Below are 26899 nucleotides of genomic sequence, written 5' to 3'. Positions count from 1 at the left end.
TACATTAGACTTACCACCATGTTTTCTAAGATGTAGTTTCTTTGTCATTTTTTTGTTAAAATACTAAATGACTACTTTTCCCCCTATACTCAGCTCCCTCTTTTTGTATAAAAAACATCAAAAAAAAATTATTAGCGAATGTGAAACAAAATGGATCTACGTACACAAAAGATATGAAGATGGAGTTTTTAAGGATCTCATTTTTAAGCCTGAAACAAGTATAACAGGAAAGCTTGCACGATGGAGACATGTAAGTATAATTAGTTTATTACTTCTCTTTGAAATATATATTTTTAAGATACTATAATTATAATTTATGTAACATTGGTAAGTATTTCTTCAGTCTTTTAAAAATATATTTTATTGTTAATATTCTGCTTATGATTTTTTTGATGTGAGAAAAGTCATTTAATAATGTGGTACAAATATAATTTTGTGATGTATTAATTACTCTTAATACAACCATTTTATAATTTGTGCTTTGTATCTATATTTATATACTTATATTTTTCTTATTAATTCTGTTAATAGTAATATAAAATTATTTCTTAGTGGTTTAAAACAAATATTTAGTTTATTAAAGGGTAATAATTCTACATACAGCATAATACTCATTATTTTGTGCTAAATTATATACTGCTTTGAGGACATAGTGAAAATAAAAAGAAACAATTAGGGAATGGAGTAGGGTAGGAAGAGATTAACCAAAGAACTTATATGCATATATGCATAACCCGTGGACAGATAATAGTGCAGCGAAGGCCTGGGGAGGGGGAGGGAGCGAGGTGGGGGGAGTCAATGAGGAAAAAAGGAGACATCTGTAACACAAAATAATAATATGAATAGTAATAATAATAATAGAATATAAAAAACATATTTATTGAGTGCCTGCTGTGTACCAGGCACTGTGCTAGATATTTTGTATGTGATATGTAATTTATTCTCCACAACACTGTAAGATAGGTATTTTTATCTCATTTTTATAAAAAGGGAAACTGACTTACCAAAGTCACACAGTTAAGTAACATTGCTAGGACTTATCTTCAGGTCTTCTGAAACCAGAGTTTGTGCTTTTTGTTTTGATTTGGACATTAGGTAATGGTAGAAATGAAGATGATATTCTAGTATAATTAACAAGAGTGAAATTTTTATAATTTGTAAAGCACTATGTTTGTGATAAATAAACTTCATATGCAGACCTATTCCTGAGTAGTCTGAACTACAAATATTTCTATTATATTAACATGATTAGGAGGGTCTACAAAAAGGTCCAGACTGTCATTAGTCTGATTTCAATGTAATTGAAGACATGTGTTCTAAATATAGCACAGAAATGTCCTCAAGCCCTTAAAGCTCACAAGTTATAAAATAAAAATATGAGTTTAAAAGGCAAAGGTATCCTACACAAAACTTTTCCCTCATGAGCACTCAGTGCCAACTGTATTAATTTGCTCCAGATGATAGTATGCTTTATAAAACGATAAAGTTCATGTGAAATGTCTTTTGGCCTTCCATGTAGAATATAAACACTGATTTTAGGCATGTCCTTTGCTGTTTGAGACTTTCACTGACTCTTGTAACCAATTTGGATATAATATACACACACAGAGATACTTATACAGATATATACTTATACAGATATATGTATATACTTATACAGATGTAAGTATATATACATACACATACTTATACAGATATATATATACACATATCTATATATTCATATATCCATATATGTTATGGTAAGTCACTATTATGGGCATCAATTAGGAGTAAAATATTCATATTACAAAGGTTATTTTATTTCATATCTATGTAGTTACATAGAATATATCATTGTATATTGGGATTTAGAAGTATTTTGAATGTTATAAATCTTTTGGTAGAATACATTTGTTATAGATTTTCTAAAGGTCATTGACATTATTGATAATTCTGCTAACTACATCATTATTAATGTCATTTTATTAATAACTATTCATATTTTATAAATATATACATTTTCCTATGCTTTTTCACTGTTTATAGCTCCATTCATAGACTACTATAGAAGTTATCTTCAGCTCAGTTTCTTAAAGTAATTGAAATGAATTTTAATTGTAAGGTTCATCTCTAAATACTCTGTATAAAATTGTTCCATCTTCTGTTGGCTTTACTTGCACTCTCCTCTTCAGCTTACTTAGTTGATACACTATTATTTTACTATTTTTACTGCTCATGTATCTAGTCTTTAGTGACTTGGAGCTTGGTTTATTAAAAACTATAGTGAGACAATTGATACTATAGAGTGCTTAAGTGAACCTAGGATCCAATAAACAGTGAAAGAGTTAGGGAGTAGGTAAAAGGGAAGAGGTGAGAAAATATTGGCATTTAATATTAGCAGTTCATTTTACAAAAAGATTCCCTTAGCAATGGAATGGATTAGTCAAGAATGGAATCCAAGCTTCAGTATTTAGTGAAAGTAATCAATGGCTGAACCTCCTTCTGTTTGGGGGTGAAATGTGTTTTGTCTGAAAGGTTTAAAACTTCCCATATTAATGGAAAGAGCTAGAGGAGTGAGCTCCCGTTACAATCATTCAGGAAGTGTAGTGCCTCAAAGCCAGTTCATATAAACACCCAAAGTTTATGGTGCAAGAATAAACTTTAAATGAGAGACAGAACCAAAATTCAGGAGCCAAGAGGAAGGAATCTATTGAAAACACAGGATGGAAGAAAGTAAGGATTCAAAACAATTGCTAGGAACATTATTGATTCATGACTTACAGTTACTGGTCAGAGGATGGTTGCTTCTCTTGAAGGATAGGCTGACATACAGAATTATGGTGGTAACCAGATCAAGTTTTAGGGAAACTTGTATATTATTATAATGGGTTTTAGGGAAATCTAGAGACTAAATCTAGATTATTATTGATTTTTCTGGGACACTCAAGAATATTTGAAATCTGTGGCATAGTCAACCCTTTTCCTCAAAGGATACCAAGGAAAATATAGGTATAAGGAATATTAGCAAACAAAGCAGTTACTAACTAGGCTTTGGCCTAAAATTCCATTGTAAAAGTTTAGTAATCTGGGCTAGACTATGAGATATTCTTTGTTATCTGTGCTTTGTTAGTTTAAATAGTCTCTTTTTTTACTTCCTATATTGCAAGCATAAATTTTAGAAGGGATATAGTATGAGAGAAAGTCACACCCATTGAAGCGAAAAGGAAAGAGATTCAGAGGGAGAAAGCAATTTGCCATATATTTATCTCATAGGAAGCTTAGTTGTTCCCTTTCCACCTGCCCCACACCCTCATATCTGATGCTTCCTTAAGCTGTTTTAGTCATATTTTGTTAGGAAGGAAAGAAAGCATGTAAGAAGTAAGAAAGAGTGATGGTCAGGAACCATCACACCTTTTGTCTTGACACTTCTGGAAAGGATGCATATGTTCTCCCTAGTTTTCAGCAAAATCAGGACAGGGATCAAGAGAGCAATACAATCCAACTTCTGTGGAAGGGATCTCTTAGTTGGCACTACTTCTAGCACATTGAATGTTTACATCTTGTACTCTTATGGCACTGCATAGTTCCTGGGAACACCAGATATAATCTAATATGGGAGTTATCTATACTAAGGTAAGATTTGCTTTAGGACTGCTGATTTGGTTGAATTCTAGAATATTTTATTGATTTTTTTTCCCTTCCAAATAATTCATTTTTCTCATTACTAAAATCTTGCCATGTTTTTGTAAAACAGAATAGAACAAAAATGTTCTCAAATACAATTCTCCTGTGAACCGTTTCCATTAATAATTATTAAATATATTTTCCTGAAAGTTTATGGATATATTTTTAAACCTGATGAACTGTTTACCTTTTACTATATTATAATTTTTAATAAAGGTTAAAATATATAATCTTACTTTTAAATTATACTACATATGCATGCAAAATACATGAAAACATTGTTGTCAAGATTTTAATAGAGGCTATTTAAGTGTCAGAATGATAGGTAATTATTCCTTTTTTTTTTGATAGTTTTTCTTTTTATCTAATAAAAAATCATGATTTATTTACATAGTAAAACAAAAAAACATTTTTCATTGTGGATAAAAAGATTATACCTGCATTATTTATAACATAAATATGAAAATATTACCTTCAGGAACCCCTATTTTGTATCATATTCCACAAATCAGCTCTTGTTTTTATACTTAATAAACATTTTTATTAGAGCACCTTCAGGTTCATAGAAAAATTAGTGGAAAGTACAGAGTTCCCATATACTCCCTTTCCCCATACATGCACAACCTTTCTTGCAATGGTACATTTATTATAATCCATGAACCTAAATTAACACACCATTATCTCCCAAAGTCCATAGTTTACATTAAGGTTTACTCTTGAGTTGTATAGTCTATGGGTTTTGATAACTGTATAATCAAGTGTCTACCATTAGAGAGTGTCATACAAAATAGTTTTATTGCCCTAAAAATCGTCTGTGCTCTGCATATTCATCCTTTCTCCCCCCTAACTTTTAGCAACCAATAATCTTTTTACTGTCTCCATATTTTTTTCCTTTTCTAGAATGTCATATATTTGGAATCATATAGTATGTAGCTTTTCAGATTGACCTCCTTCACTTAGTAATGTGTATTTAACTTTCCTCCATAACTTTCCTCCCTTGTATGGCTTCATAGCTCTTTTTTTTTTTTTTTTTTTTTTTTTTTAGCACTAAAATGTATTTTATTGTCTGTACAACAGTTTATTTATTCATCTACCTATTGTAGGACATCTTGGTTACTTCCAAGTTTTGGCATTTTTGAACAAAGTTGCTATGTACATTCATATGAAGGTATTTGTGTGGACATGAATTTTCATTTTGGGGGTAAATACAAGGGAGCATGAATGCTGTGTCACATGGTAAGAGCATGTTTGGTTTTGTTAAAAAAAATTTGCCAAACTATCTTCTAAGGTTGCTGTACCATTTTGCATTCCCACCAGCAATGAATGAAAAAGCTCCTCTTGCTCCATATCCTCACTGGCGTTTGATGTTGTCAGTGTTCTAGATTTTGGCCAGTGTGATAGGTATGGAATAATTTTCAGTCCCCTAATGACATATGATGTTGAATATCTTTTCATGCGTTTGTCTTCTTTGGCGACATTTAGTTTTTTTTTTACTGTTAGGAAAATGAGATGATTTATCACATGGCCTATGTGAGTAGGAGTGGAAAGAGAAAGATTCACCTTACTCAGGGCCACTGCACTGCACAGTGCACGAGTGCAGTTACATCACGGTCTATGTGGAAGACATTCCCTGGTGTTGTGTAGAACACAGCTTGCATAGCAGGGCGAGATTGCCCTAATTTTCTAAAACCAAGTAACTAATCATATTTGAGGGGGTTTTTTGCACTCACTTTAAGTTCAGGTAAATATGGAGGAGGGGGAAAGAATATCAGCTCCATAATATTGCAAGCCACAGAATATTGAATCTACTTTTTCCCTCTTTAATTTAATAGTAAGCAATGCTAAAAAAATATGAGGAGGTTGATCTTATGTCATATTCAGAAGATGCAGAATGAGTCACCTCTTTTTATTACATAGAGTGTTAAAAAGGAACTTTTGGATAGATATTTAAATTTTTTTAATTGTACTGTTTTGTGAGTGGTGAGAATGCTTCCTTATACTGGAAACTGACCTTATTATCAATGGGCTCCTGGGATGTTGTGTTAGCTTATATAATTCTAAGAAAGAAGCTTTGTACTGACGTGCTTATATCTTTTCTAAAAATTGCCCTTTGTTGCTGTCTAACAGTCATTTTGGGGCCCCATCAGCAATACAGTTAATTTCAAATGGGTATTTTCTGAGCACTTAGAATGTTCTTAGCACTGTAATCAAGCAAGTTCTATTCTGATACTTGTAGGGAGAGGGAAAGGACCAGGAAACACTCACTGGGTAGAGACTGATTATATAAAGTGTGGAACTGCAAGGAGTGTACAAATTCAAATTCAGTCTAGTCAGTTTTCTACATCTAATGGGTCTCATGAAAGAAATTGGAGTTGTCCTGAATATTAAGACTTTTGGGAAATAGTGGCTTTTAGTGTCAGGTAGAAGTATGAGATACTTTTAAGAAGAGTTTATAAGGGCAGATACTAGGGCTATCAGAGGCTAAGGATAATTTATGTTTAATTCAGCCTTTTTTGGTGGTCCAAAGAAGCAATAATGATGGCTTAGAACTGAAGCTGTTGCTTAATGACCTCAGCAACACATCAGGGCTAAACGTTGCCATTTGCTAACAGGTATTTATTATGTGCTTTCTAGGTTTCAGGCCATCTGCTCTTCACTGGCAGTAAAAATAAAATAAATAGAGACTGTTCCCTTTAATCAAAGATTTTACTAAGACTAAATGGAGAAGACTTGGAGCTAGATGAATAAACCCAGAACAGAAGCATGCAAGGATAATATTAGGCACTATTTGTAGCTGCTCAGATGCAAGGAATGCAGTTAGCTTATAACTCCAACTGCTAATTTTTTTAGGGTCCACCTCTGCTTTCAAGTTGAGGTCACATTATTCTCTAGGCATCCTCCAGCCAATTGTTGAGTAAGGCAGTGTTACAAGGACCTGGCCATTTCTGCTCAGTGTGGGACTTTCAGATAGACAGACCTTGCTCCAGGGCTCCTGCTTGGTTGGCAGAAACTTTGGCTCTCCCTGTGTAACATTATTCCTCCATTTTCCTTTAATGAGTGTTACTTCCCAATAAACCTTCTATGCAGTTAACTCTGTTTTGGTATCTCCTTTCTGGGAAGATCAACCTGTGACACCATTTATTATGCATAGCTCCATAGACGTGAATAAACAAGATTTGAGACCAAGAAATTGTAGAATTAGTTTTGAAAATCAGTAGGAAGATGATCAGTTAATACATAATCTGAGATACAAAACTGTGGGGGTTGTCAAGGCCAACTGAGAGATTGCTAGAAAAAGAGAAAATTGACAGAGGATTTACATAATAGCATAGCAAATCTGGAAAAGGTAAAGGGTTAGGAGTTATAAAGTGCTTATAGTAATACTCCACAAATACTTTGTGCATTGAGGTTAATAAAGGAAAATTAAGTGACTTAAGACTGAGATAAAGAAATTAGGATAGAGTTACAAGGGAGATATAAATTTTACCATATGAGTTGTAAATGATTTTTCAGTTGATTCTCTTAGATTTTCAAGGTTTGCCTTAGAAAATGATCGTTTTTCTCTTCCTTTCCAATGATTATACTTATTGTTGCTCTTCTTGTTAAGAAAGTTATATCATTACTGAGATACTGGATTAAATATAAAGCACACATGTTTGTTTAATATCATATGCCTTTTTAGACTGTATTATAGTCTTAATTTATCTCTTCAGTATTCTAAGCTAATGAATTAAATCAATATATTTTCATATTTTGAACCACATTTACATTCTTAATTAACCTTAGTCATTGTGTTTTTGTTTGGAAAACACTCAATTGGGGTTGCTAATATTTATTTTAAGATTTTCCCCTCTATAATATTACAGTGAGTGAGGTTGTATTATTTTATTTTTGTGCCAACTCTTTGAGGTTTGATATCAGGACAATGGTCTATCTTAAGACACTTTCCTATTTTTCCTATGCTTTGGGACAATTTAAGGAATATAGGAATGAGATATCCTTTGAATATTTACTAATAAGCCTCAACCATACAATTGTCAAAATTCTATGACTTTTTAGTGTGTAAATCTTTGACAGTAAATTTTTGGTCATTTCTCATTATTATATGATTCAGATATTAAGAATTGTTGAGTCAGTTTAGTAAATAAACTTTAAATATAGATAAACTTGTCTCTTTCAACTAAAATTTTCAAAAAGTATTACTTTGTGTCACGCTTATTTTCTCTTTCTGTCTTTCCAGAATTTTTAAGGTATACTTTCATAATATTTTTACACTTATTTAAATGCATAATTCTCTCAAATTTATCTGATTCTTAATGAATACATTCAATATTATACCTTTATTTACATCTCACTAGAGATAATATGCTATCTAATGGTTTTGAGAGTAGTAGTCTCATATTTATTATTTTATAAATATATTTTCTTATTTCTTTTTTTCTCCTTACCTAAGAGAAATTGTGGTGAACATGTATTCTTAGAATCTACTCTGCCACCTTATAATTTTAAATTGTAATTCATTAATATTTTGATTATTTTTATATATTTTGACTGACCTTCCTATAATCAGACCAATTTTGTGAGATTTTTCTCCGTAGCTCTCTGTAAAATATTGATTCTCAAAGTGTAATCCAGGGACCACTGTGGGTTTTTGAAGTCCTTTTAGGGGATCCACAAAGCCAAAATAATTTTAATAACAATACTAAGACATTATTTTATTTTACTCTCATTCTCTCATATCATGGAGCTTTTCTAGATGCAACATGACTTGTAAGATATTTCGTGTATAAGCAAATGTGAAGATCTCCCTTTTATTAAGACAGACATTAAGGAGATTTATGAAAATGTAGAATAATCCTATTTCTCTCACTAAATTTTTTTTGGAAATATAGTTTTGTTTTATAAAATTATGTAATTTCTGCAAGCATGAAACAGTTTTATTAAGGATATTTTAAAATTAATAAATGTTTTAAACATTTTATACTTTTAATTTCTTATATGGTAAATATAATATCTTTTATGATAAATATTAAAGCTCTTTGGGGACTCAACTTCTTAGGGTATAAAGGAGTCTTGTGACCAAAATGTTTGAGGGCCTCTGCTAAACTTCTACTCGATCAGACACAATTTTATAATTTTTTTCTTTTAAAACAAAACTACATAATTATAAAGTAAAAAATTAGAAATGCTTTGTATAAACTTTTCAGTTAGTAGGAATGACCTACATGTATCTGAACAAAACTTATGCTAAAGACTGGATTGCTAGAATGGAGGCTTGGGAAATAGTCCAAGGAAGAGGTGAAGTTAGGGCTGGGAAACATTGCAGAAGCAGAGTGTAGTGGTGACGGATCAAGAACAAGATAAAAACCCAGTGACAGGATTGTCCTGGCCGGTGGTCCGCTGGCTGAAGAGTCATCCTGTACACCAGAAGGCTGCTGGGTCAGCTCCTCGTCAGGGCATATATCTAGCTTTTGTGTTCAGTCCCTGGTGGGGGCACGTGTAGACGGCCAACTATCAGTGTCTCTCTCTCACATCGATGTTTCTCTCCTTCCCTCCCTCTAAAATCAATAAAAAATAACATACCCTTGGGTGAGAATTAAAAACAACAAATTATGTGTTAGCCCATGAGCACAACAAATTAATAGGGAACTCTAAGTTCTGGTCTGGAGAGGCTTATTGTCTCCTACTTGAGGTCCTGGAATTAGAAGGAGAGTGGAGTTAGTATGTTGGAGATGTAGTAGCTCCAGAGGAAGGAAAAGATAATTATAGAAAGAGAGCATTATATCCTGGCCAGTGTTGCTCTGTGATTAGGGCATCAGCCTGCGCAGCAGAGGGTAGTGGGTTCGATTCTTGACCAAGGGTACAAAACTTAGGTTGTAGGTTCGATGCCCACCCTGGTCAGGCGTGTGCAGGAGGCAACCAATTGATGTGTTGCTCTCACATCGATGTTTCTCTCTCTTTCTCTCTCTAAAACTCAATAGAAAAAGTATCCTTGGGCGAGGATTAACAAAAAACAAAAGAAAAAAAGAAATAGAACATTATACCTAACAAACAGCGTTTTCTGCAGAAGAGAACCATTGCTGCATATTGTGAGAGATTCCAGTATTAGAATTAAGTTGGGTAAAAAGAATTATATTTGATCGTGGCTACTGTGAATCTGTCAGCCTATTATTTGAGATCTCTGTATCGTCTTTTTCATAGGTAGGGGTAATAAAGTATAAAAGCACTGCTATGCGTCCTCTCTCCAGTGCATCTCCATTCCAGCATGGTACCTTCTTTCTACAGTTATGCCATCAAACAATCTCCATCTCAAAGTGGGCACTAAAATGCCTTTGCTCATTCACCTTAAATTAAGTTTGTGATGCCAAGGCCAAACCCTCTTTCCCAGAATCTGATCTTTACTTCCTTTTGTTTACAAATGAGATTATTTCCAGAATTATATCTTATTATCTATTTCCCTCTTTGCTTAAATTTGCAGCGTTAAATAAAAGGATAAAGTCCCCTATGAGACTCAGAACAAAGACTTGTTCTCTTTTAATATTAGGGGAAATTAATATCTCCAATTAATTTGAATATTGCTACTAATAGTTTTCCAGTATCTGTTTCTATTTAAATTTATTTATGTCCTACTTCCTTTGAAGGTGGCTGTTTTATGTGAATTTTTTTTTTTTTTTACTGTGGGAATACAAGCTACTTTATGGCAGGTTGTGTTTTATTTGTTTTTGACACCTTTTACCTAGCACAATTATATGCACATAGGAGGCACTCAACAAATATTTATTGATATAAAGTACTATTTATTGCATTTAAAATAAGTATAATCCAAACTCCACTTTGATTGTTTTGCGTTATCATTTATAACTCATGGAGTTATTTTATGAAAATATGAATCCACTATGATACTATGAAAAAAGTAGCTAACAGAATTCTGCTTATTATTGAGATTTTTGTATGTGAGGAGAGAAGAATTAAGGTATTCATTGAAAGACCATAGATTAAAAATAAGATGCAAGTCAAAATAAAGCATGGAGTGTAAAAGGATCGTACAAAGTTATGAATTACATAAATAAAATGGGTTTTCTTGCCAGTACTGTTGCACTATAACTTAGAACACCCTCAAAAGTAGAGAAGGTAAAGAGTTTACTAGTGAAGGTAAAGGGGTTAATATATAGTGTGGTCGTTATAATAAAGTTTATTATTTCAGAAATGTTATAGGCTAATGATACAAGCAGACTAAAAATAAATTATGTATGTCAGTTAATGATTAGTAGATACTTACTGGGTTATTAAAAAAATAAAAATGTTTGCTGGATAGCTTTATCTTTTCATAGCATGTTTCTTTTTGCTACTATTAGAGGTAGGATACTTGTATAGGGGCAGTTCTGACATACTATGCCAAGTCTTAGAAATGCTGATATAATTTTGAAAATACTAGTTCAGAGACACCATTAAAGTTTTATACAAGATCCACACTTTTTAAACTTGGTGCAAAAGACTTTATGTTGGAAATAGTGTATATTCTCAAGTTCTAAATATTTATAGGAAATGCATATACTCATTTCACAAGAAAGATCTTAGCAGAGAATAGAGGTAGAAGAAAATATGTAAAAAGCATACCTTTCCTTTTTAGTTTCTACTTTTGAGTTCACTGAAATGTGAAAAACCTATCATTCGTGTTTCTAGGCTCCTTGCTATCACATAGAGAGCCGTGATTATTAGAATTCATGAGCACCTAAATGCAAATCTGGAACTCACTGTCCTCAAGGCAAAATGTAATGTTTGCTGACTATCATTAACTAATGGTACACCTCAAGAGTTTGACTGTATTTTTTTCCATCTTTAAACTTTATTACTGTATTTTTCTTCAGGGTAAAAAAAAATTATGGGTCCATTTTTACTGAAGTGGGCTGGATTTATGTATTCACCTCTCATCAGTGTCAAAAGGAACTGTGCCCATCATTCCCTGGACAACAGGATGCAAACCTGTCTGTGATTGGACACTAGGGATATCAGCTGTACACACAAGATAAGTTTAAAGTTGAAAAGAGAAATACACTTAGCAGTTCATCCAACCAGCATATTTTAACAATTTAAAACTTGTATAATAATGTGCATGAAATTATTTACTTCCTCCTACAAGAAAGCTAATACTACCATTTTTAAATCCAGTGAAACGTACCATCTAAAAATTGCTTTGCAAAGACTGCTAATGCAAAACCTTTTAAGCTTTCTTTCTTTTTCTAACAGGAAAGATAACAAAATCAATAAAATGACCATTCTTTACCACTTACTTAGAATGAATTTTTATTTGTTCAAGATAAGAGAGAGTGGCTATTTCAATGTATTTCAATATTGATCTAAGCCTTGAATTACAAAGGTTTGTATTTTATGACTCATCTAGAAATTGATGGGACTGAATTTTCTCAAAACAAATTTAGGTACCGTGTCTTGGGAAATATTAGCCATTAAATCACACTGCTGCTCTCTGGTCTATTTAGGTTAGTTTTAGAGATATTCCATCGAAGCATGGATTTTTGCTGACAGTATTTACCTAGGAAGCCCAGAGAAACTCATAGTAAATTGCGGGCATGTCTTTATATTTAAGTCTTTGTTTAATAGAATATAAGAATTCAGACAGTTCTTCCTTTAATAGCTTAAGAAGTTAACATAAGGCTGTCTGTATCTTTGGAAGTCCTGGTAACTACCATTTGAGTCATTTTATCCAGCCACAGGAATATTGGACTTCATGTAATAGTAAGAATTTGGACCAAAGCTGAAATATTTCCGATAAGAGCAGTAGGGCTGAGGTGGTTACAGAAGCTGTGCTGAAGACACTGTGAAGTCACACATATTGAGATTTACACTGAGGCTGAAGAACTTGTAGCCTGGCTACCAGGGTCAGTGATAGCACTTTACTAAACCTATATAAATATGTATCCCCTGAGTATGTGTATATATACGATATATACATGTATATAGGCATATATTTTGTAATTCATTTATTATATAATCCACCCATTAAATAATCCACCTTTTTCTCTAGCATTGGGGGAGGGGAGGAGCATAATTATACTACATTTGAAATGGTCGTTTTAGTCCTTAGTATTGCAACAAAGGCTTATACAAAGCAACATTTACAAACATCCTGAATTCCAAATATGAGTATATTATTCTCAGTTGCAGGAGGCTAAAACGTCAATTTTAGGAAATGTTATCCAAGTAATTGTCATTGAGTCAGTTTGATAGTTTATCAACATGTAAGGTTTAAGTTGACTAAAATATGCTTTGCTTTAAATATATAATTATGTATATGACTTCTGTGTTAATTGATTGAAATATTTTCTGTAGGGTAAATATAATCCCCTCCTCATATTCTAAACCCCAATTTAAAACATATAAATGCTTAAAATGTTGGATTTGCTTAAGGTATTTAGCATATAGACGATCAACTTAAACATTAGTAAATGTTGGCAATCCCTATCTGTTGCTCTTTTCTCCTCTGTTCATAAGTATAGACAGTGTTCAAATATGTCTAGAAATATAGAATCTTGGGCTATATATTTTACTCTTAGGAAGAAAAGTGTTGTTTTCCTTTAGGAAATTCTGCTTAGTTGTCCATCATTAACTTTTATACCACCATATGAACTTGTAATATTTGGGGATTACTTAAGCAGCATTAACTTACATTATTAATGCATACTATGTCTCTTTCATTTCAAAATGATTACACTTACTCATTCAAAACTATTATTTTAATCAACTGAGTTAATACATAAGGTTTAATAAAAATACATATTTTTATCAGGAGTGTGTTTAGCATCCAGCCTATGCTTTCTACTGTGTTTTTCTAACTTTCAGTGTCTTTATCTTGCTTCTCATGTTCTCCACATCTAGAGAGAGGATACATCATTAAATTATGAAATATTTTGAGAAGTATAGAATTTAAATATGCACAAAGTAATAACTTTGTACCAATGCCTAGCATGGTGCCATGGATATAGTTGGCATCCAATACATATTTGTTGAATAAACTGATCAAATTTCTCAATATATATATTTTGTGTTGTTCATGAATTGGTACTGTCAACAGAGGTTGAAGAATCCAAAGTTGTGCAGGGATATTGAGATGTGTAAACATAGTCCCATTTCTCAGAGAGAGTAATTTCTTCTAGGGGTGAGAAATGTACTTAACTATAAGAAAAGCACTTATTGTAAGGTAGAATACAGTAAGTGCTTTGACAGGTATAAGCAAAATGACACTATGTAGAGTTAGTTATAGTATACTCTTTTTAAAATGTGATCTTTAGGTAAATCAGATACAGAATGATTCTCAGTTATTACTATATAATATGTTAACTATTATACAATGCAATAAATGTATTAGAAAAAATAATATTGTGAATAGAATTGCATTGACATAACAGTAATAATCAAATACATTTTTGGAAAGATTTTCAAAAAAAACAAACCTGTATACTCTGAAACTCTCTCATGCCCTTTACTTGACCTAGCTAGTATCAGTTATAATGATTCTTGAACTTGCATTGTATTGTCTCAACTTGAAACTATGACCTACCCTAATATACTATGGATGTTTGTGGCATTTCTTTTTACCCGGTTCAGTGACTGCTACTACCAAATATCCACAGTGATATAGAAGACAAAGAGTGGGCTTTGGTAATTTGCACATTGCACCCCTGATCTTGGTAAGGATAGACCTTAGGCCCTAACCATTTTTGAACTGAGGGAGCACATATTTCTATGATGCTTTTTTTCCCATGTGTACCTTAATTGGACATTTGCAGCAAAATGTAATATTCAGCCACACTATTTCCCTTGGCTACTCTTTGTATTTGTTTATTTAGTTTAGTTCATTCTTTGTGAATTCTCTTCCCCATGTACCAAGAGTGTTATTACTTCTAATCTTTTTTATTAAGATAAAGAAAGATTGGGATCAAATAATAGCAATAGTTTTTCAGGTTACATTTAAACCTGCTAGTTGTTTATAGGAGACCATCTTAAAAAGTAATTTTTTAGTGTAAAACTTTATTTTAAATCATGAACCTTTGCCAATGATTTTTCCTGTTAACAGCCGATATTCTTAAAAGCAGAGCTCAAGTGACACTTGCCATACGTGGATCACTATCCATTAGCCTCTCCTGTGCTGAAGGCTTTGCTCACTAAACTAATGAGAGATTGTGTAGCCAAACATGAGAGCTAACAGTTTTCATTAGAGAAAAAGGGCAACCCTTTTAGTTTGGATTATAGCATATTCCTACAGTTCTCTCTCTGGCTATTATGTGGAAAAATGAGGTCTCGATTACCATTCTTAAAGATGATTTTTTTCTTGAGAAGAGGGAAGAGAGCAAAAACAACAACATAACAAACAAACAAACCACACACACACACACACACGCACACATACATACACACAGTGGGACAGGATACCAAGAGGCTGGTGACTTGACTGTAACTCTACACAGGTTTTAGGCTCATCCTTGAAATGGAGCCTACATACAATGAACAATATATAATATAGACAAAGCAAATGCTTTTTTGGGTATAGGACAGTATAGGAATAGACAGATAATATAACAATGAACCTGTGTTAATCTCCTTTGATTAAAGACGTGTAATTTCCTTTAACGTTAAGGACTCTAATTTGTGTAATACATAATGAGAAAACAAAACCACATTCTTCAGAACACTAACTAGAAGGGAAACTCACAAAGTGAAGGGTTGAAAATGAATCTGAATTTTCAAAGTCAGGAGAGTTTAGTATAACATATTACTGGAAAAAAAGATAGAGGAAATTGTTACCTTTGCCACCACTCTTCAGATTTTAAATGATAAATTATCATCTCTCGTGGGGGAAATAAATATCTAGTGAAATTATTCATCTGATATTTGACAACCAGGTACTTATTATTTAGTTTGTCATTCATAGGGAGCTGCATAGCTCCCCATTTCATCTATTTCAAGTTTTAATAACACTCAAAGATAATTTTTTATTATTCTTGGGTGAGATTTATTGATATACAGATGTCTCTCCCTACTCTCATACCTGTTGCAGATGAGTTTTTCTCAGCTTCTTTGCTGAATATCATCACTGGAGAACTCTTTTGTTATCATTTTTGTTTTCTGGCTTGCTGTAATGTAATATCAGAAGAATAGGTAGAGAGATGTGCATGAGTAAAGACACCATTATTCCTACAAGATGATTATATTTATGTGTGTGTGTGTGTGTAGCATACTGAAGAATGATAAAGTAGGTGAGACTAAAAAAGTCAGAGAGTCTAAGTTGATGTACATAAGGAGCTTAGAAGAATGGGTTGGGGAGTTGTAAAGACTTGCTGAATGAAAACCTTTGGAGTAACTATTGTGTATGTAAGATTTCAAAACAAATGGAGGGAATGTTGACATGTCACCTGGAATAGAGTCCTTTAAAAATTACAAGCTAGGTATTTCTGCTAAAATTCTGTCTGGTTGTTGGACTCTCTCCAAAAAAATGGAGTTTCATTTTATATTATATTCAACCAAAGTTCCTAAACTTCCATTTATTCCTTTTAGTACTTCTGTTTGGTACTATTCATTCAACATTTAACAAATATTGCATATTTTCTGAGTACCAATGGCCATTCTTGGCACTGTGCAGTCAAGGCAAGCAAAGTCCTTGCTCTTGTGGACAATCTTCAAAATAATAACAATTTTTTAAAAATAAAACAAAAAAACTAGTTGTAACGCAAGTAAACAAACAGAATTGTGATAAATCCTATGAATCAAACAAATAGGGTGGTGAGATAGAGAATTGTGGGAGGAAGCCTACTTTTTATAAGATGGTCACAGAATGTTTTTCTGAGTAGATAAGATTTAAAATTAAGACCTGAAATGTAAGAAGTTAGCTATGCCAAGTATAGGAAAGAGCGTGTTCTAGGTAAGACAGAAGAGCTTGCACAGGGAACTGAGGTATTCAGTATCTTGTTTTTAGTTCGGTTCAAGGGATTGAATGAAATCCAGTGTGGCAGGAATACCATGGATAAAGTCTAGTAGCATGAGATGAGTTTGGCTCTGTGGTCAAGGAACATATTTTACTGGGTTTTTGTAGCTCATGGTAAAGACTGAGCACCTTGGACAGCTATGAGGGGATTTAAAGCTAAAGAGAAACATGATCAGATTTACATTTTAAAAAATGTGAATGTCTTGTAAAAAGCCAGGGTGAATACTGAGACCAATAGGAGGCTGTTTATAGTTGGAAGCGATGATTGTAGCTTAGACTAGAAGAAGTAAAGTGAAAATAGAAGTGAACAGGTTTGAAATACATTTAAGAGGTAGAATTACCGAGATTTGCTGATGGGGTGGGGAATCATTTGGTCTGGCCCTGCCAAGACAACCGCAGGCAGGACTCAAAATTCAATAAATCTAGGAGCTTTTTTCATAGCTAATTTTGAAGTTGATAATTTTGTATGGCCCGTGAATGATGTTATCAATATCTAAATGGCCCTTGGCACAAAAAAGGTTCCCCACCTCTGGTTTACATAGAGGATTTCAAAGAAGAATAAAATAGAGAACAAATTCTGTGTTTTAATGGTTTGAACAAAAGAATAGAATCATTTCACAAGGTCAGGAAGATGGAAGTTGAAGGAGGTGAGGAGCCTAAATCTCTCTTTGTGAGCTTTTTTCTATTCTGGATTTCATCATGGCCTATTTATATAGGGCTTACTTTAAAAATAATCCAGTAGGTAGGCTGCTTTCTTTTCATGTTCCAGTTTATCAGTAATCACCTGAAAATGTGTTCCCCTGACCTGGCATAGTGCTTCAGCTATGGTTCTGATCAGTAATGAATTTGGTAAGACTACCATTTCCTACACTCTTGATGAAATGCTTGATACAGCGTAGTATAAGGTCATCACACAATAAACTTTTAATTAATTTACTATTAAATAAAATATTTTAGTCTTATTGTTCAGGTTTTTAAATTACGTTATGTATTACAATGATTAAATGAATTTTTCCCACCTGCAATATTTATTCCTATGAAAGTTCACCTGTTTAATTTGACCCATTGCTCCAGTCTATTGATAATATTTTAAATTTCTGTCTAGTGTTAACCAATGTGGTTCTTTTACTACCTCACATAAAAATTTGATAAGCATTTCCTTTATATTTTTATTCAAATCATGCATATAAATGTTGGTCAGGAGAGGACTACAAACAGGACCACCTATCAAGGTGCTGGAGAGCTCCCTTCAGATTGGCATCATTCTATTAATCTTTCTCTTTTCCAAGTGATGACTCAACGTCTCTGATCTCCACCTAATTGTATAGTCTTTTCATAAGTAGTAAAAGCATTTATCAAATACTGCTGAAATTAAGGTTTCTCATATTAAAGAGATTTGTACCTGAATTAATTTTGACCCTGTTAAAAATGAAATTATTGGTTCGTTGTCAACTTATACTACTCCCTGCTGATTATTCCATTTCTAGATGCTACCAAACATCCTTAAAGTGTTTCCTCCAAACATTGAGTACCAGTGATTGTTTTAAGGTACTTTAGTTAACAATATAATTTCTGTTATTGAAAACAAGATATTTACTTGATTTGTTCGAAGCTTCTGATAACTTTTTCTTTTCCATGATTTCAAAAGTCAGTCCATAAGTGGGCACACCCTTCTGTTTCCTTCTTCAGTACATATAACAGAAAAGCTCATTTTCTGTACGTTAACAGCTGTGTAACCCTTAGTTTATGTAGGACTTTAGACTCTGATCACCTTCCTATAAATTTGTTTCACTGTCACATATGCACCCTTTGTTATGAATTCTTTTATAAAAGCCAAGGAAGGGAAAATTATTTTAAATGATGACAAATGGTGATGTGTATCAATAAGGATAAGTGGGAGAACTAAAGAAAATCTATTTCTAAAAAGGAACTATTTCTTTAATTTGGGGACTTTCAAATTTTATGATTCTGTAAATTAACTAACTGTGTTTGTGATAGAGAGTAGATACTCAGATTTTTAAAAATATTTTTTTATTTATTTTAGAGAGGAAGGGAGAAGGAGAGGAGAGAGAGAGAGAGAAGCATCTATGAGAGAGAAACATCAATTGGCTGCCGCCTGCACGCCCCCTACCAGGGATCCAGCCCACAGCCTGGGCATGTGCCCTGACCAGGAATCGAGCCTGTGACCTTGGCACATGGGTTAATGCTCAACTACTGAGCCACAATGGCTGGGCAGATACTCAGATTTGACAGATTGATTGATACATACTTTTAATTTTTATTTTTAGTATTTTTATTCTATCAGGGGAAGGTAAAGACTAAGTACTAATAGAAATAGAATTGTTGAAGATATCCTTATATTCCACTTTTATTATTTTCTCAAGCAGAATATAAGCGTGAGATTAGAAGAAAGGATCCATTTCTGTGGTTGAAATAAAATTTGAGGTGATTTTTAATATATGATAAATTACATTGTTAGGAAGGAGAGACAGAGATTACTAAAATGGGGGAAAATTTTTAGAAGTAAGAAGATACAAGAATGATGACAACTTGAAGAGTTAAAATGATGTATTTTGAACAGGATTGATGGGCAAATTTGAGGTTGCAAAAGTATTTGGAATTGATTGTTACAGATTTTGTTGCAAAACAGCTGTCTGCATTTTTTGTCATACTTTGTTTGAAAGAAAGAATTGACCACAGAGGAAAATAGAAACATTATTTAAATTCATATTTTGATAATGTGTTGATATTGTGTATTATATTAAAATTATTCTTGGCAACTGTAAGAAAATTTTCAAACTATAAAAAGACTATATGAGCTCAAAAGTACTACTTATTTGCTTTTCTAGCAAAAAGTATATTTTTATCATGTAAATATTGAAAAGAAATTTTGTTGTGTAAGAATTGATTAATGAAAAGTTTTTTTAGTGAAGAACAAAAACTGAGATTTAGTCTAAGACCATTTAGTACCTGCCCTGAGCATTCAAATACTCTTGCACAGTGAATCACCACATAGAGACAAATAATTCTCAATAAATAAATTAGAGAACATCACACACAGAGTTTAAAAGATAGAAAGAATCTCAAGGATATTTAAATAAATATATCTCTGTTGTATGGTATAGTGATTTGGGCAGAAAATTGTAAATACAGGGGACTAAGACACATATCCAAGTGTCTCTGCTAAACTGTAGAATAAATGATGTTTGTAAAAGTGGAGGTCAAGGTAGGGGAAATATGTTGATGAGTTCTCTATTTCAAACTTTTATCAGCTATCACATATTAGAGAGTTTATATGAATTTCCTCTCAATGGATGAAGATGGTGCTAGTCACCAAAACTAGAAGAAATTATTAGTAGGTTTGGAGGAATGAGATAACTTCAGTGCTCTTGAGTATAAGATGTCTGTGCCATTTTCTAGGTGAAAGAGCTTACTTAGCTCATGGTTGTTATAAGTATTACATAAATTAATATCTGTATGGAGCTTTAAAACAATGACAAATGATAAGCACTATACAAGTATTCCATAAACAAATATATGAAAGCAAACATCTCAGAAAGGAGAACTGTTTGAAGGTATATATTTTGAGTCTTCAGAATTAAGATCAGTGGTTCTTGTCAAGGAAAGCATAATATCCTGGGAAGGTTGTTCAAAATACACATGTATATCCCCTCCCAAGATTCTGAATTTTTTCTGTGGCATACTGTTATTGATTGCCTACTAATATCTGTCTTCTTTTTTTTTTTTTTTGGTAAGAGATCCTCAATTTTACTTTAGGCAGCAAAGTACCTAGCAAGAAGGCCGTATTTCTTATGCTCTTCTTTGTACTTATGGGTGGCCAATGAGACTTAGGCTAAAGTTATTTGGAAGGACCTCTTGGAAAGTTTATTAAGACACATGGCCTGTCTTTTATCATTTTACCCTTTTTTTCCATATTGCTGACTAAACACACACATTGTGTTTGGAGCTCTAGTAACTATCTTGACTCATGAGTCAGCATTGAGTATAGAAGCCATATAGATGCAGTAAGATAGATGTGACAAATTTTGAAAGAGCTTGGGTTCCTGATGACCTGGTGGATCCTCTGAATCACTTCTGGATGGACTATGAAGAGAAAAAGGGATAACACAATACTAATTATTAAAACATTCCCAACCACTTTACAGACATTGCCTAGTTTACATCTGAGAGTGGCCCATTCTCTACGGAGCTCCTTTATATTTTGTTACTCCTCCCACACATATCCCATTCATTTGAACTTTTAAGACTTGTGGTAATTCTAGTCCCATTTCTCTTTCTTCCTTTGTTACTATCTTTTAGTGTTCTGTGAAATAATTTTTCCTGTCCTTTCTTACTCTGAAATTTCCTTTAGGCTTTTTGGGCAACACTAAACAGTTAACACTTCTCTGTTTATTCCTTATTTCCCCACTCCGCTAGTTCTTTTAATTATGGCATCCTCCTGAAATGTCCCCTTTTTGCTTAATGTCTCTTAGAGCATTGTCAAAAGTATATCATTAACTCTTAATAGAAAAACAGTGCTGCAGAATCACATACAATGGAGTTCTTTTCACCTTTCCTAACTCTGGCTTGTCTCACAGGTTTTGTGGTTGTTTTAAAATGCAAATAGATGTTTAACACATGTGAGAATTCTTAGAGAACTAAAATATATATGAGATTATCATTGGTGACAACACTTTTATTTTGTTTCCACAGAATATTCATTCTCCTGTTTATTTAGAAAATACAGGTAAACAGAGAAAACATGTTTCCTCTCTTTTATATGAATTAAAGACAAAAGATATTGGCAAAAAACCAAGACATCTAATTGAAAAAGGTTAGTCGTATGAATTTTTGAAATATTTTATTTTATTTATTCATTTTATTTTTTAATTTTTAAAATATTTTTATTAAAAAGTTTTTATTAAAATTATTGCAGATGTTCCCCTCCCCCCCTTTGCCCACTTCTACCCAGCCCTCCCTTCCCCTCCCTTGGCTTTCACCAAACCATTGTCTGTGTCCATGGGGTATGCATATATGTTCTTTAGCTAATCCCTTTACCTTCTTTATCCAGTCACCCCTACTCCTCCCCTCTGCACAGGCCAGTCTGTTCCATGTATCCATGCTTCTGGTTCCATTTTGTTCATCCGTTTATTTTGTTCATTAGATTCAACATATCAGTGAGATCATATGGTATTTGTCTTTCTCTGACTGGCTTATTTTGCTTAGCATAATACTCTCCAGGTTTATCCATGCTGTTGCAAATGGTAAGTGTTCATTCCTTTTTACAGCTCTGTAGTATTCCATTGTGTAAATGTACCGTATCTATTTTATCCACTCATCTGTTGCTAGGCACTTGGGATGTTTTCAAATCTTGGCTATTATAAATAATGCTGCTATAAACATAGGGATGCATGTATTCTTTCTGATTGGTGTATTGGGATTCTTAGGATATATTCCCAGAAGTGGGATCACTGGGTCAAAAGGCAGTTCCATTTTTATGAATAAATTTTGATAAAGAATAATTAAATTCTTTAGGAATTGGGCATGTTAATTTTCAACTATAAATATATGACTCCATGAAATGTAAGTTAAGCATTCTGGATAAAATACCCATTTCTCATTTAACATTTTATAAATATACAGATTAGAAAGTTATAAATTCTTCCTAATACACATGCTTACATGTCTCCTCCTCTATTATTCCATATAATTATATATCACTATTTGGGCATTAACTAATATTTAATGTTTTAATTTTTATGACTATGTAAACACTACTCGCAGTTGAGCCACACAATATATTAGGAATATATTTCCTTCCTTACACTAGTTTTTATTTTTTTTTAAACTTGATTGAAAATCTGATACCACTACTATCCCCAAGTGCATTATATATTTTTTTCAAGATATTTCTCCTAGAGCTTTTCATTTTGCTGATTTCTTCAGAACTGCTTCCTGTCTAAACCTAATCTTAATGGCTATCGTATCTTCAACTGTGATCTTAAGAATTTGTCTCTATGCTGTGTTGGGACCCTTGTTTCCAGTATTCTGTATCTTTTTCATTCTTGGCTTATTTTATTATTTTAATGCAGTGTCTTCTTCATAGCTTATTGAGAAATTATACATGGGAGGTAAATTTTTAAAACCTTGAAAGTCTATGCTACGCTTATATTTGGTTGATGATTTGACTGAGTAGAACTTCCTTCAGAATTTTTTTAATTGCTTTATTTTCTTCTAGCTTCCAGTGTTACCTTTGAAATGTATATTGCCATTTGGTTTTTAGTTTGTTGTATATGAACATCTGTTTATTATTTTCCCTCCTGACTGGAAACTTTTAGCATTTTTTGCTTTATAACAGCTGTTCTGCAATTTCACAGTGATTTGTGTCATTGCTATTTGTTTGTTACCTAAGGTGGATTTTCTTTCCACTTAATTTATTGTGGCTTTTCAATCTGAAAATATCCCTCAGTTCTAGGTATTTCTCTTGTATTACTTTGTATGGTAAAATATGTGTAACAAAAACTTACCATTTTAACAGTTTTTAACTTCACATTCAGTATATTAATGCTATTGTGCAGCCATCATCTCTTTTTCTCTTGGTCTTTCTAGCTAAGGTTGTTGATCTTGTTTATCTTTTTGAAGAACCAAACCTTGTTTTCATTTATTTTCTCTGTTGTTTTTATATTTTGTTTCTGTCTCCTCTAATATTTATTATTTCCTTTCTTCTGCTAGCTTTGAGTTGAGTTTGTTTTATTGAAGGACGTGTGGTACAGGGTTTCTTAAGAAGACTCATCCAATATTCTGTCTGTGATACATGAGTAACTGCCATTGTTCTCAGCAAAGCTTGATAGAGCACTTTCATTTTATCTTCCAGTTTTCAGTCAGGTATCATCCTTTGTCCTTAACTGTGCCTGATGTTCCTGAATCAAGAATCTCTTTGGTTTAACTTCTCCAAAGGGTGAATCTTTAGTCTCCTATCAGGACATAGGAGTGTAGGAGCCACCTGGTTATTAGTGGTAGCCAAAGTGTCTGTTGATGTATTTATGCCTCTAACAGTCCTTTGAACCATGCTTCTAATTCCCCACCTCTTTAGTGTCCTACGTTGTGAATCAGATTTCTTCTTTTTTGCTTCCCTGCATCAAATCTTAAATTTCAACTTTACATTGTCTTTTGTTAGTTACCTTTCATCTATTAGCTTTCTAGCTTGCAAATGTTTTTTGTGTCACTGCTATTTTCTGCCTTTCTTTTCTCATTGTCATTGCATGTTTATTTTTGTTTTTTGATCATGGTATTGAGGGAGAAAAAGAACTATGTTTAAACTATTTAATCTATTTAAACTGAAGCCTATGTTAATATTTTAAGTTAAGCTGACTTGTATCCACATTTTATATTAAATATGTGGTAGAAAGGAAAAGTAGAAAGGAAAAAAGGAGCGAGTAGGGTGTTTGGGGACACCTGTCCTGTTCTAATCAAGGGGTATCTAAACCCCTGGAACAGCACTCAAATCAGGTGGAGTCCTGATAGACTTCCCTTTTGAGTATGTGCTTTGTACAGCCACAAGCAATGGATCATGAACATTTAAGTGCATTAGCCTCCCTAGTGCTAGATAATGTCACGTTGTAACATTTAATTTAATTTATTATATCTGTGTTGCAGATGAAGAAAGTGAATTTAAAAAGCTAAGATAATTTATCCAAGGTCAGATAATCCAGAAGTGCCAGAGCTGGTACTATTTCCAGGCCCTGTTTCCTCATTCAAAGTCTAGTGCCCTTTCTATTTAACCATGATGCCTCCTGAGGACTGTAAATGTATTGCTATGTAATAATTAAATCATATACATAGGAATATGGTTGTATTAGATTAAGCTATCTGAATCTATGAAATCTAAAACACTGTCATACCCAGTGTTATTTTAAATATTGTGCAACCACCACTTTATATAAAATTCTATTATTTCCCATTTTTTAAAAATATTTCTGATGTTAAAAAAGCCATTGGAGCTGAAAAGTATCTTACTTATGTAAAATCATTAGAAGAATTAGAGTAAAAATAACATTTTCCTCATTGTTTTTTCATTTAACTAACAGCAGATTACCTTATACTTGCTTTAAAAAATGGCTGATTTTGGCTCAGCAATTGAGCATCGACCTGTGAACCCAGGAAATCACGACTCCATTTCTGGTCAGGGTCAGGGCACATGCCTAGGTTGTGGGCTTGACCCCAGTGGGAGGCATGTGGGAGGCAGCCAGTCAGTGACTCATCATTGATGTTTCTATCTCTCCCTCTCCTTTCTTCTGTCTGAAATCAATTAAAAAAAAAAAAAAGGTTGATTTTAAAAGCAAACAAATTGTACTAATTTTGCTTGAACAGATTATTATGATTATGATTATGATTATTATGGCATGAGTTTTTATCAATTCAGTATTAAAAACTACTTTTATTTTCTTTTGACAAGTATTTCTGTTACTTTTTAAATATAGATATTGTATCATTCTATTTAGGATTATTTTCATTCACTTTACTAACTTGTACATATTAGCCTATATTCAAAGTCATAGCATGAAAAATACCTTTTCTTCTTAGCAGTATCTCTCCTTCCTTTAATATAATGTTATTTGTTTCAGAATAATTAGTATTATTTATTTCTCTGATTGTTCTTAAATATGGGCTCAGTCAAACTTTGTTTGGAAGATTAGGTAGTTTGACACTCTCTTTCTTCTCCCATGTAGTTAATATTAAGTAATAGCATTGTGTTTGAGTTGCAGACCCTTTCTGGACTACTTACTTATTTCCCCTTACTTGTAAGATGAGCAGTGCCTGGAGTACTGAGTGAGAAGAGTGCTGGAACAGTCTCTTAAGAAGTAGCCTCTTATCACTTTCCTGGACTTCATAAGGAGAATCCTTTTCAATCCTGGCTTCTATATTTTCCTTGGTGTTTGCTAAAACTTAGTTAATAAATGCTAAGTCCATTAGATTGAACTCTTCATTGTTATTCCAATATTCTATTTCCTTGCTGATTTTTCTTTTGTCTGCTTAACCAAGAAGTGAGAAAGATATATTGAAGTATTACTACATAATTGTGGATTTGTTGACTTCTCCCTAATTTTATCAAGTTTTGTTTATTACATCTTGAAGTGATTTTATTATGGATCTACATAATTGTTATTGTTACATAATTTTGGTGAATCGAACCTTTTAACATTATGTATTCATCCTCTTTATCCATAATAATGTTTTTTTCTCAGACTCTGTTTTATCTGATATTAGTGTAATTGTACTAACTGTGTGTTAGTTATAATTTTCCTAATATATTTTTCATCTTTTTACTTTTGACCTTTTGCTTTATACATGTATCATGAAACAGCAAGTGGCTGGGCCAGCTCATTTAGCCCATTTGTATATATTATATTCATTGAAAGAGTTGGGCCTATTTCTGTCTTCTTTGTCTTTGTCCAGTTTGTTCTACTTTTTCTGTTTCTGTATTCCTCTTTCTTGTCTTTTCATTATTGACACCTATATTTCCCCCTTTCCTCTGAGTTTTTATTTTGAACTAATTTCAAATGACAAAAAAAGTTACACAAGTTACAAATTATTTCTGACTTTTCTTTGCCCGTTCTCCAAATGCTATTATCTTGTATAATCACAGTACAGTTATAAAAACCAGGAAGTCAGCATCGAGACAGTACCATTACTTACCTACAACCCATATTCATGTGCGGCCCATTATCTGACTAAGGTCTTTCCTCTTGTCTAAGACCCAGTCTTACCATCTGAGTTTTAATTTTGTCATTATGTGTATACTTTTTCTATTCTGTTTATTTTGTTTTAGCTTTTTTGAAAAAAGATGTAAAAAATAGCAAATCTTACCAAATTATTTGATCAGCCTTACTTTCAATATCATTTGCACCATCTCCTAGATTGATTTTTCGCCTTATTTCTTCTCACTTTTCTTTAAAATTGTTTATAATGTGAGGCTATACTAAAAACATTTCACCTTTTATAAGAACATATTTTTTCCCCTCACATTTGAGCAATAAGTTAGCTAAATTTTGTCCATGTTCAAAATTTTCTTTGAATGCTTTAAAAATACTATTTTATTGTTTTATGAATTTAGTATTACTATTAAGAAATATGTCATTTTATTCCTTTTCCTTTAAAATTGTTTCTTTGTCTTTGGTGTCCTTAAATTTTACTATGACATGTATACACACACATACACACACACACAAATACATA

At 32.7% G+C, this 26899-nt stretch overlaps 1 protein-coding gene across 1 annotated transcript in view; it reads left to right on the top strand.

The window, feature by feature from the left end:
• LRRIQ3 (leucine rich repeats and IQ motif containing 3) overlaps nt 1–26899 on the top strand; it is an 83405-nt gene that overhangs the window by 31303 nt on the left and 25203 nt on the right. Inside the window, exons 5-6 of the mRNA XM_081144616.1 lie at nt 94–250; nt 21377–21497. Of these exons, the coding sequence (XP_081000742.1) occupies nt 94–250; nt 21377–21497 (278 nt within the window). The remainder of the gene's footprint in view (nt 1–93; nt 251–21376; nt 21498–26899) is intronic.

This window comes from Miniopterus schreibersii (genome assembly GCF_964146895.1).
Source record: "Miniopterus schreibersii genome assembly, chromosome: 8".
NCBI lineage: Eukaryota > Metazoa > Chordata > Mammalia > Chiroptera > Miniopteridae > Miniopterus > Miniopterus schreibersii.
Note: the sequence above shows the minus strand (reverse complement) of the source record. Positions and strands in the feature narration are given on the sequence as shown.